The following is a 13,140-nucleotide window of genomic DNA, read 5'->3' as shown; positions in this document are numbered from 1 at the left end:
ACGTGGTCAAGTTATAATCAGGCAAAATAGCATTACTGATTTGGAGAAAGGATGAGCAACCAGCAAACTGAACTGTTATAATAAACACAGTTATGACATGTGATAGCATACAATGACAGTATAACAAGACAGTTTATGCATAGTTGCGCACAATTTCATTGGGAAATAGTCACCAGTTACTCTCGTCCAACGCTGTAAGCAGGATCAAAAATGTAATGATTGAAAATCAAATAATGGTATTAAGTCCACGATGCTTATCACCGAGAACTCACCAAACTCTATGAAACAACTAGCATTTATAGAATGCCTTTGAAGGAGTAAGATATTCCAATATGCTTCATTAGAGCATACTCAGACAAGAGTTGACCCTCAATCTACCTTTGACCAGTTTAAAACCTATGCATTGTGATTGTGTTCATGGTTTAACAAAAACAGACTTTGCATTCTTCAGTGACCAATTTCTTTCAAACAAGGACAGGGAAGTGGATACTTTCAATGTCACAACGCTATTAATCTAGGTCCTTCTAAACTGGTGCCTCAAAGTAATTGATATTTGTGGAGAGCACATGACTGAGTTTTGACAACAGCAGTTAATGACTGGCATCAAACCATTTCTCGTGTCCTGTACTGGAAACACAGTCTGTGTATTCCTTCATGCATGCCAACCCAAGATTTCTTCCTAATTTCAGCAAAACAAAAATGCAATTCACACAGATAGCATTAACCACATCTCACATGACCCAGGAATTTGAAATGTCTAAATCAAAATGTGCTGATACAACCTCCAGAGCCCGGTATCACTTACAGTTTTTGGATTTTTCTCAACAGCTGCACCAGACAAAATGGAACAATTGTCACTAAGAACTTCAACTAGATAAAACTTTGTTAATATGGAAAAAGGCAAGTTCTATGTATTGCTTGAGCACAGTGACATGGACAGCAAAGGAACCATCGCTCCACTGAACTTGACAGCAAACGTGGCCAACTTTAGTACATTACAACTTTAGTAATGAAATCAATTGGGCCCAATGCACAATTTTTAATTTCAGAGAAATATGCCTCAGAGACTCAGTCTATGTGCTGATTTTTCATTACATGCACACTTGATGAAAAGGTAGTTAAATTTATAATGGTTTTCGCAGACACAAACGTCTTGCAACCATACAGAATGTAATTCTACATGTCAGCAACTGCATGCAATCAAATCAAATTTCATTGGCATGTTGTGGAATAATGCAAAATGCAACAAATTCAGTATCATGTCTTATTTCAGCTGACTTGGAGAGGTGGAATGAGCTTCTCAGAATGTGCCAGAATAGGAGGATACCATATCACCTAACTAAAACAATCCACTGCTGCCTGCTTTAGCGGAGGTTAGAGAGAGTGGATCAGATAAGAGGGGAAAGGGAAGGGAGGAAAGAACAGAAGAACGTGGGAAGGATAAAAGTGGAAAAGCAGTCGGGGAGAGAAATAGATAGAAAGGAACAAACAGATCAAATAAAGGAGATGTGGGAAGAAAAAAAGCAGGGAGAAAAATAATTTCCTCTCTTATATTTATAGCTAGAACATCCCTCCTTAGATAAGGAAGCCAAAACTGCAGGCAATACTCCCTATGTGTTCTCACCAAGGTACAGTACCATTGCAGTATGATACTATAGCTCCTGTATTCAAATCCTCAATGAAGGTCAACATACCAGTTGCCTTCTACACCACTCCCTGACAGCAAGCATACAAGTAGCTGCAGGCTGTAAAGGAGGACATCCAGATCTTGCTGCATCTCCCCTTTCCCGATCTATTGCCATCCAGATAATAATCTGTCTGTCTTCCTTCCCAAAATGGATAATCTCACATTAATCCACACTTCATTTAACCTATCATGCATTTGCCCACTCAACTTATCCAAATCTCACAGTGAAGCATTTTTGCATTTTGAATCCAAAGGATTTGGTGGAGGCATCGCTGATGCAATTTCTTCAACACACTTAGGTGCCACTGATAGTGTCTAGATTTTACTTTCATACAGGAGTGTGGTGACAACTACTCCATACATGGCAGCTTTTGTTAGTTTCAAACACACGCTGCTACAGCTAGTAGAAGACAGAACTACTGCATTCAATCTGGTATTGCACTTCTTTGTCAATGGTAGCCTTTTGAGAGGCTGGGGCTGGTTTAGAGTTTTAACTGGCAACAGAGACAGGCCAAGTTTTCTGCACGCAGAATTGAAGAGTTCAAGATTAGTTTGCAAATCTGATATACAACAGACCCCACTACATTCATTCCTAAACACTGGATCATAACATTACTCAACTTGGATTGCCACTGTGCCAAAACTAAATTAAAGGTGTTTCCATCAAGGTGATATTTCGTTCTGATACTGGATGGAAGTCCATCTTTGATGATGTAAATAACCACTGTCAGACAGATTAAACAAAACAATTAATGGATTGGGGGAACTGCTGGCTAGGCTGGCATTTATTACCCATCCTGAATCGCCTATAAGGCAGTTAAGAGTCAACCGCATTGATGCATGGCTGAAATTACACACAGGCCAGACCATACAAGAATGTCAGATTTCCTTCCCACAAGAACACGGGTGAAGCAGGTGGGTTTTTACAACACACTGATTGCATAGTCACAATCAGGCTACCTTTTAGTTCCAGATTTTCATGTAACCACAAAATTTTAATCACCTGCCATGACGGGATTCAAATATTATCCTGGGATTCTGGATTACTATCCCGGCAACATCATCATTATGCCACCTGTGTAAACAGCAGCTATCTCACAGTCTTGCGTGACCCTGGTTTAGCTTTTGAAGGCATCTGTTTCAGATCTCACAATCAGGAAACTTGCTACATCATGAACTAACTACAGGGATGTGACAAAATTTCTTGGGCATCCAAATTCTTGAAATACAAATCAATACAGTTTTGCAATTTCCTAAATGAAATGCTTTCATTGGGTCAAAAAAAGCAATGAACAATTCCTGGAGTTGATATTGATCTTTGTCTTGGGTTGGTCTGGCAACAAAGGCAATGTTGGAGGTTCCTTTGGAAGGTGTTAACGCCACACTGTCTCTCAGAGGATTGCCTCACCCACAGAAAGGTGGATGTATGTTAATATATTCCCTGGTACGAATTAGACTGAAATAACTTGATAGCTTCCCAGCATGATCCCTCTCCTCCCTTAAAGGATTAAACTATTATTGCATTCCTGAGGTTGGGCAGGGAGAGGAGCTCTTACTCCCAAATGCATAGGATTAATACATGGAATCTAGCGGTCGCCACAGTGGTAGCTATCACTCTCTTGGTTGGCCCCAGAACCGTGTATAACAATCCACAGATATATCACCAAACAGGAGAGGTGCAACGGTCAAACAGGCCAAAAACAAAGCCAATGACCCCAAGTGAGATACTCAAAGTTGACAGATCTTTGCTTACAAGACTCCATGTTTTGGTCTGATATACATATGAGATGGAAAGTAAATCTAGACACAATTGTAAGAGTATATCCTTCCACAAAAAGAAAAATCGAAATTCATTATTTACCTCATCAGCTGGTAAGGTAGCAAGTGGTTTAATGACTGCAGTAAGGGGAACTTGGCATTGCTTTGCCATATCTGAAGTGCAAGGAAGATTATAAGCTGCACATCGAATAAATCGAGGACTTGCATTCCCTGCAAAACAAGCACAAACAAGTTATAATTTTTAAAAATAATACTACTTCTGTTACTTGGTAATACGGAACTTAAAGTCTGTTGAAGCAATTTTTCTCCCCTTCTTTTATGGGCTGTTGATACTGCTGGCTGAGCAGTCATTTATTGTCCATTCCTGACTGCTTGAAACAGTCAACCACATTGCCATAAATTTGGAGCCATAGAGGCCAGATTAGTTAAAGACAGCAGCCTTCCTTCCTAAAACACATTTGTGAGGCAGATTGATTTTTTAAAAAATATGACATGAATCGCGAGTACATGAGCACCATTAGGTTATCTGTTTACTGAACTCAAATTTTCACCATTTGCCATGGTGGGATACAAACCCAGGCCCCCCGAAAATTGAGGATTACTAGTCCAGTGAATTTACCATTATGCCACCTCCCTTGTTCCTTGTATTCATCAGGATAAACACAAGAATGCCAAATTTCAAACAGGAAACTGTTACACAGAACAGGGTACTGACTGGGTGGCACTTGACTCTAATTGGTCAAGGCATTCCCAAGGAGAAAGCAATGAGAAATTATCAGCTTTCAGGCAGATCAAACACAGCACGAGGCTTGAAAATATCCTCAGTTTGCAGAAAAAATATCCCTACATATGCGTGTACGGTCGCTCTGCTGAAAAAAAGAGTCAATCGGACTACAGTGTGACACACTCGCATGAATTAGGATCCACACATATTATCCACAGGGTGATTCTTGCAGACAAACAGGTGTATGCACTGTGTCTACTCCACAACCAAAAAAAAAATGGTGACAGCCACTCTCTGGTTGTCTTCTCAGGACAATGTCTTGCCAATTGGAGCCAACATCAAGGTAGCCAACTCCAGTGACAAAACATGCCTTGGCTGTTGTCACAAAGCAAAATATTGAAGCCGTTAAAGAATCTTAAGGATGTTACCTTGATCTTTTACCACAAAGTCAGTAGTAACAAGTGGTGGAACTTGACCTCTCACACCGGTCGAGAATGGTTCAGTTCCTCTGTTTGACTTATCATCTTCAATCACTTGAATCTGTCAGAGTATACGATAAATTTCAAATTGTCATTCAATAAAACACAAAGCCAAGTCCTTCAATTTTGGACATATCTGAATAGCTTGTTGGAAGAGGATCTAAGTGGATATTATGGTCACATAATGACTGAACAAACACTTAAAAGTTCCCCAAGCAATTCAGTAAACAAGTAATCCTGAGCAAGAGGCCAGGATAATTCCAGGTGTGATTTCTCATCTGTGCCGTGTTAACTGACCTCAGTCAGAGTAGCAATAGGACAACAAATGTTGCCATAATGCCTAAAGAAGAGGAAGAGAACGCACACTCCAAGCTCTGAACACTGTTCACTGGCTGCTGCTAGGCACCTGGATTAGTGTCAAGTAAGCTGGGAAAAAATTTCCCGTGAGTGGAAGTAGAAGTTTGTAGTAGAGGGAAAAGTGCAAACATTTGATTTGAATTGATTTCGTAAGCGTAGCTTATTAATAACTCATGTTTTTCAATCAAAAACAACTGTATAGATTGTACAGTAATTACAGTGCTGTCAAAAGGGCTAAGAGGTTCTCATTGAGCACTATTAAATGAAAGTAAAAACATTTGTAAAAAAAACATTAATTTATTGCATTCATTAAACCTAGTAAAATTTACATTCTGAAATTCAGTACTGAAACACAAATGACCCAGCAGCTTTCTCAGCAGGCACATGCTGTTAAGAAACAGCAACTGATTGAATATTGCCTCAAGTTATTTACATCTTCCACTTTAATTTTACTCAGTGCTCTAAATCTTCTGCATCTACTAACCAATGGCACCAAGTATTACAATAGGGGTGCTGGCTCTTGCATAAAATTTGGGAGGCAGAAAGTTTACACTGAAGAGCTAAAATGATCTGCATTATTTGAAAAGGACATTTATGCAAGTGCAGCGAGAAAGCACAGTGACAGTTTGCCAAAAGAAAAGTTATACGTGTGACATCAACTAAGACCACAAATGTTCACTAAGCTGAAGAAGCAAGTATAGATCTGATTTTCGGCGATCTCATTTTATCTACCACTGTCTGTAAGGTACCAAAGTAGATCACTGGGTTAAGTTGCTCAAACATGAAACCAATCCAAAAGTTTCTGATACTGTCAGAAAGATTTTTTTCTTAGGAATTCTCCTTTGTGCAGCCATTTAACTGACACAATAATGTGGTTTTGTAAAATAAAGTGTAGAGAAAGTGCAATTAAACTGAAGATTTTGTGACCTTACAGCACACATTTGTCAGATGTATAGCAATATGCCTTTTAGAATGAAAAGCAAAGGCAGTAATTAAGAAAGTAACAGCACACATACATACAAGCAGACTTACTGGACTAGGAATTGCATCTGGATCTATTCTATGTCTTGTTTTCTGTTGAGGTGGCAGTTCATTAAGTTGCTTAAAAAGGCACAAATGAGCAGCAAAACAGGAGAGAAACAGAACAGTAACAGTTGTTACTTCTATCTTCCCACATGAATGGAGCCACATCAGCAAGTCCTTTGACATACGTTTACACATACATCATTGCACATGCAAGCTGTGTTATTTAGTTAGACCAGTTATCTGTTTATTTCAATGCATTATGCAGGCCTGCTCACATTTCCACAGCTTTAATATTAAAAAGCTGAATTTGTAGAAAGTATTCCGGCAAGAATGATAACTTCATATATAAAACAAAAGTGTTAGCATTTCAACTCTGGAACTGTCCAATAGTGTTAACTCAAAAATCTGACAGAAGTTAAATTTTTAAACAGAAATATACAGAAATGTTAGCATTTAGTTTAGAGCTTATTTGATGTCAAACTTTAATGCCTCTTTTTAGTTTCTCTTTCAATGTCTTGCAAGTCAATTATCCAAACACATCCAAGTTGAGAGTTCAGAACTGTCCAGAGACTTCAGAACATCTACAATTGTTAAATATTAGATGCTTAAAAGTGATTACAGCAAGGGAACTTCATTAGTGCCTTCCCAGGTTGAGAAGTTTTAACAGTTTAAGCACCCTAACCGGAATTTACTCCCAAGTTTCTGTCAAGATTGCATTGCATGCCAGAAGAAAACTTGCAACTGATCATTTACTACCTGCTACCCAAAACTTCCAATGGAGTTTCCCAATCCCATGTCAACTCCTCACCTCATTACTGAAACCACATTCTTGGTAGATACCATTTTGTTATTATTCCCGTAAAAGGATCAGTCAGTTGAATTTTGCAGGAGGAGACTGACAGCATGTTACTTGTAAGCTAAAGCAAATCAAGAACACGGCCATACCTTTCTCAGAAACTGGACAGGAGGCCCAATAAAAAGACACAAGGCTGGTGATCACTGTTGTTTTCATGAAAGTCTCAAATAAAATGCTTCCATCAAAAGCCTTACAGCTATCACATTGATTACCATTTCAATCAACAATCCAGTATAATCCTAACATCTCACCAAGAACTTACATGCTTCAAGTTCTCATCTGCACTACTTTGACAGAAACTCTACATCAGGCATTAATCACTAGATTTCCCCCACATCCCAAAATAATCTTTAACCGTGAGCCATTTTGCATTTTCCAACAGATTTTCTTAATGACAGTAAAAAATGGTCTCATTGTATCACCATGATTTACGAGTCTTACGTGCATTAAAGCAATGTTGGTATTTTTTGCAAGAGGGATAACCATTGAGTACCTGCTTCAAGCTCAGACTTGCTCTCAAGCCTGACTGATTCCACAAGCAGGTCCCTGCTCTTGTCCCTGGTTCCCATTCTCATGTGGAGAGAGAAGCAAGGATAGAGAAAGGAGAGAATGAACACTGAACTTAAAGAGTTAACAGGAAATTATGATTGAACGAAGAGACGGACAACTGATCACAGGATGCATGGCACCAGGCTGGCTGTGCGGCAACAGGCTTGAAGAAGCTGCACCCCAGGCAACCAGAAAGGAAGGCAGAGAAGATTTAGGATTCTCAGAGATGGCAAAGAGAAAGAAGACTGGAGCATGGAAAAGCTGATGCACCAGGAAAAGAATAGTCTGCTGTCTACCAGAATTACAGTACCAACCCACCACAAGTAGAGTGTTCAGGACACCAAGCTGAAGCAGAAGTGACTGTAAACAGTCCCCCCAAGCATAACACATTTTCAGGGCAGGAACTGTTATTTGAAGCTATGTTATATGCAATGTGTAAACAGTCAAGACACTTTGCATTGCATGAAATCAAATCTCCAGCCAGAAGTACAAACATGTTCACATTAACTCATGCAAAAAAAGCTGAAAACTACCTTCAGGTCTCTCAAGTTTGTAAACAATGGACAGGTGCAAGCAAATCCTTGTAATAAGCAGAAAATGATGTTTTTTTTTATTTATTGACAGGATGTGGACATTGCTGACAAACAGCACTTTTTGCCCATCCCTAATCACCCTTGAAGAAGTTAAATGTTAACCAATATTGCTTTGGGTCTGGAAACAAATGGAGGTCAGAGCAGGTAAGGATGGCAGATTTCCTTCCCTCGAGGATATTAGTAAACTAGATGGGTTTATCGGGCAACCAATGTAGTTTTACGGTTGCCATTAACAAGACTAGCTTTAGATTCTAATTTAAATTGAATTGAAATTCCATCAGCTGCTATGGTGTAATTTGAACCCATGTCCCCAAAGCATTAGCCTGGGCCTCTGGATTAACAGTCCAGTGACATTCCTATGAAGCCACCATCTTCTCCTTAAAACACTGAAGAAACTTTACAAGCATTAAAGAACAACAGACAGAAAGACAACAGCTATAAATTGTAGTCCTTACTGGGCTAGGAATGCTATCTGGGTCCAGCCTTTTCTGTTGTGGTTGGGGTTGACTGGTGTAACTTGGTGCTCCAGTGTAAGGTGCAGCAAAGTTCGGCTGGGGTGACCTCACTTGTCCAAAAGAACCTGAAAGGACATCACAAATGAAGAAAAGCTAACATGTCTGTATATCGCAACATCAAGGAATACTCGGGGAATTAGTAATGGATCAGCAAAATGCGATGTACAATACACCATTGTTCAGCATTTATCGCCCACCGCCAAAGAGCAACTGCTGTTTGATAACATTGTTGAAGACATCTTCCATCACGTCACTAATGATTGAAAGCAGACTGATCCAGGTAATTGCCCAGGTTGGACCTGTCCTTTGTGTGTACAGGACACGTGAGCATTTTTACATATTGTTCAGTACATATCAGGGTTAAGGTTATATTGGAAAAGCTTTACTAGGAGCACAGCAAGTTGTGCAGCATATGTCTTCAATACTATTGCTGGAACATTGTCAGGGTCCTTAGCCTTGGGAATATCCAATGCCTTCAAACATTTCTTGATATAATGTGGAATTAATTGAATTGGCTGAAGACTGACATTGATGATGCTGGGGCTCTTTACAGGACTTGTTACTTTTGGCTAGAGACTTATGAATGCTTCAATCTTATCTTTTGTACCATTGTGGAGTCCCCCATCATTGAGAGGGTACTTGTGGGACCACCTACTTCAGTGTATTATTTAACTGTCTATCATTATTCGCAACACTGCAAAGCTTCGATCTGATGTACGGGTTGTGGAATTGCTTAGCCTTGTGCTTGCACTGTTTGGCACACAGGTTGTAGCTTCACCAGGCTGACACTTCATTTCCAGCTGTGCCTGGTGCTATTCCTGGCATTCCTTTCTGCACTCTTCATTGAAGCAGGGCCGATCGCCTGGCATGATGGTAATTGTGGAACATGGGATATACTGGGCCATGGAGTTGCAGGTCGTGTTTGAGTACGATTCTGCTGATGGCCACAAAGCCTCATCAATGCCCAGATGCCAGTCTTCAGTTGCTTGATGTATTCACAAGTTTATTCCATTGATCAAGGTGATTCAGCCCTATAACATGATAGAGGGTACTCTCAACGTGAAGACAAGCAGTGAGAGTGGTCACTCCTACCAACAATATCATGAACAGCTATACTGGTGACAGGCAGACTGTTGAGGGAGGATGAGGGTCAGTATGTTCTTCCCTCTTGTTGATTCTCTCACCACCTGTCAGACTCAGTCTACGAGCTTTGCATTTGATGACTCAATCAACTTGAGGACTTTCCAGGGGCTGCAGTCAATGCTGAGGACTCCCAGCGCGACTCTCTTCTGTATCATCACATCTGCTAGGCCTATCCTGCCAGTTTGACAGGACATAGGAATGGTTATGGTGATGTCTGAGACATCAGTGTCTTAGTAGATACCAGGTGGTCCACCCAGTTTCTTCTTCTTCTTCTTCTTTCCTGTTGTGACAATGATTTGCTTGGCCACTTCAGGGGGTAGTTAAGAATTAATTACATTACTATGTGCCTGGTGTCATAGGTACACTACACCAGGTAAGGACAGCAGTTTCCCTCCTGAAAGCAGACTCATGACAATCAACAATGGTTTGACGGTCATCACTGCACTTTTAAATTTTTGATGAAGTTACACAGATTACTGTATGGGTGAAACAAAAGGCAGTGTTGGGAGAGAGGAATCTGATTGCTCATTTGTATTATGATGAAAATCACCATCTTTAACACAAGTACATTCCTGACCATCGTCCAATTATTCTGACATGCAGCTGAAGATAACTAGCAGAATCTCAAAGAAAACTTGCATAGATATGACTTATTTTTCACAGTATTCTAAACCCATTTTTATCAAACAAACCAACCAAATGTTGCAAGAAATATTTAATCCCCTCCTTTCCCTGCTAAATGCATAACTTAGTGACTTTGATGTTGAATGGAAAATCTAACTTAAATTTGTTCTTCCTTTTGAAAATTCATCAAAATTTTGCAGGCTCAAATAAGCAAATCTTCCAACCTTAACTCTTTATAAAACACTAGACAGATTATGTCCGCTGTTTCATTTCCTGCTGCAAGTATTGAGCATTTGGAGACTTACCATTCTGTTGAGGTATAAGTCCCTGACTAGGTTGAGTTGGATGCGCTTGAAAGCCCTGAGTTGGTGGACCAGTCACTACTCCTGGCATACCAGACTGAGGACCTGTGGGTATGTGATTCAGTTGGGGTGGGTAATGTCCAGTCGGAGGCTGGGATGGGGGAAGGCCTGTCTGAGGCTGTCCAGACAGTGGTGGTCCATGCATTGCTGGGGGTCTTGGTACCCCAGGTGGAGGAGGGAGAGCTGAGCCAGTCAAACCTGTAGATGTGGGAGGCGAGGTGAAAGTTGACACTGGGACTGGTTGCCCAGGAAAGGGATGTTGGGGAAGGTTACCACCCTGAGGCACGCTTGAGGGAATATTCTGTAGTGGAGTAGCATATTGCGTGTACGATCCTGGACCAGTGGGCGGAAAAGTTGGTGCTGTTTGATGATGAGAAGCTGGTGGTCCTGTGAACAAAAGATATCACTGTCAACGGCAATCCCACAGAAGTAATTCTCAAATCAGACAGGTGCTAAGACAATTGGAAACTGTTCCATAGTTCTGTAATTTACAGCTTCTATCTTTAGGCAAATACACGTTGCTTGCATTAGCCAAGAAACAGCAATGTGTGTATTTTCAGCAGAATTTGAAGCCTGATAATGTAGCAGAAATTGCTCATTGTACCAATAATTAGGGAGGTACTTTTTTTAAAAAACTTAAATGTCGCTGTTTTAGAACAGAGATGAGGATGTTTTATTCAAGCCAGCTATGCAACTTTGGAACTCTGTCAGAAAGTGTTGAGGCAGGGTCATTGGATATTTTCAAAGCAGCAGCAGATAGATTCTTGTTTGACAGGGGAAACCGAGGGTTGTCTGGATAGATGGATAGAAATCTGCAATTTGCAACAGATATTTGTGACCATATTAAATGGCAGAATAGCCTTGAGGGGATTAAACAGCCTGTTGAGTTTGCTCCACCGTTTAAATCCAGTTGAGGCTGATTGAACACTTCAATACCTTTTATGCACACCATCCATTAAGTCATCGGTAATCAGAAATTTAGCAAGCTCTGCTGCAAGTACATCTCCAGTGACTGAGCTTCCACAGCCATCTTGGGTAGAGAATTCCAAAGATCCTCGACATGCAAGGTAAAATCATTTCTCATCTCATCCTAAATAGTACCCCACTTATTTTTAAAATTGTGTCCCCGGTTCTAGACTCCCCAACCAGAGAAACATCTTTCCTGCAACTACCCCGTCTATCCCTTTAATACTTGATATGTTTCAATCAGATCATTCTCATTCTTCCAAACTCTAGGAAATACATACTCAGTTTGCCCAATCTCTCTTCATTTAACATCCTCCTGATCACAAACCTGGTGAGCACTTGTTACACTCCCTCTTTGGTCTCTTTATCTCCCCTGAGATAAAGAGACCCAAACTAAACTATTACAACTGAACAAAGGCTTCACCATTCCTGTACTCAAATTCTACTGCAATAATCAGTAACATTTATTAGACTTCCTAATAGGTTGCTGCACCTGCATGTTTGCCTTCGGTGACTTATTACCTAGGTTACCCAGGCCCCTTTGCACACGTATATTTTCCAACCACTCACCATTTAAGAGACGCTTTGAGCACCTGTTCCCTTGACCAAAAAGTGTACAGCCTCATTTTTTCACATTATATTCCATCTGTCACATTCTTGCCCACATGTCCCTCGACTGATCTAAGGCATACAAATCTGTAATTCCAGGTTTTCTCCTTTGCTCTATTCTTAAATAGTGGGGTGACGTTTGATACCTTCCAATCTGCAGGATGCACTCCAGAATCTACAGAATTTTTGAAGGCAATCACTAGTGCAGCACTGACTAGTCAAAATCCAATTATAAGGAGAGATACCACAAATTCGAGTTATGCACCCTGGAATTTAGCAAGTTAGGGGAGGACATAATCTAACTTCAAAGGTATTAAGGGAAAACTGATAGATTAGAGCCAAACTATTGCAATTCATTGGCAAGTCTCATGTGAAAGGGCAGTGCCTAAAAATTAAGAACCTCACATTTCACAAGAAAAGTGTGGAACCATTTCTACATATGAAGTTTGCAAGTTTAAAACATTGGCACAAACCTCAAATAAAACGAGATTTTTTTTCATTCACTTGTGGGATGTGGACATCGCTGGTTGGCCAGTATTTGTACTGACTGTCCCAAGTTGTCCTTGAGAAGATGGTGGTGAGCTGCCTTTTTGAGCCACTGTAGTCCTTATATTGTAGGGTGGCCCACAATGCCCTTGGGAAGGATTCTAGGATTTTAACCCAACAACAGCGAAAGAATGGTGATAAATTTACAAGTCAGGATGGTGAGTGCCTTAGGTGGGAATTTGAAGGTGGTGTTTCCATATATCTGTTGCTCTTACCCTTCTGGATGAAAGAAGTAATGGGTTTGAAAGGAGCAATCTGAAGATCTTCAGTGAATTTCGGCAGTACATCTTAGCGGATGGCACACACTGCTGGTAATGAGAGTCAG

The 13,140-nt window shown here is 40.4% G+C and overlaps 1 protein-coding gene across 2 annotated transcripts in view; it reads right to left on the bottom strand.

The window, feature by feature from the left end:
• LOC125467501 (protein transport protein Sec24C) overlaps positions 1 to 13,140 on the bottom strand; it is a 74,979-nt gene that overhangs the window by 38,320 nt on the left and 23,519 nt on the right. Inside the window, exons 5-9 of one of the 2 annotated variants that reach the window (XM_059640416.1) lie at positions 10,638 to 11,081; positions 8,506 to 8,630; positions 6,059 to 6,127; positions 4,619 to 4,730; positions 3,549 to 3,676 (exon numbers count right to left, since the gene is read on the bottom strand). In XM_059640416.1, coding sequence (XP_059496399.1) covers positions 3,549 to 3,676; positions 4,619 to 4,730; positions 6,059 to 6,127; positions 8,506 to 8,630; positions 10,638 to 11,081 — 878 coding nt within the window. The remainder of the gene's footprint in view (positions 1 to 3,548; positions 3,677 to 4,618; positions 4,731 to 6,058; positions 6,128 to 8,505; positions 8,631 to 10,637; positions 11,082 to 13,140) is intronic. The other variant, XM_059640417.1, reaches the window with a different exon arrangement.

This window comes from Stegostoma tigrinum, chromosome 37 (assembly GCF_030684315.1).
Source record: "Stegostoma tigrinum isolate sSteTig4 chromosome 37, sSteTig4.hap1, whole genome shotgun sequence".
Classification (NCBI taxonomy): domain Eukaryota; kingdom Metazoa; phylum Chordata; class Chondrichthyes; order Orectolobiformes; family Stegostomatidae; genus Stegostoma; species Stegostoma tigrinum.
Note: the sequence above shows the minus strand (reverse complement) of the source record. Positions and strands in the feature narration are given on the sequence as shown.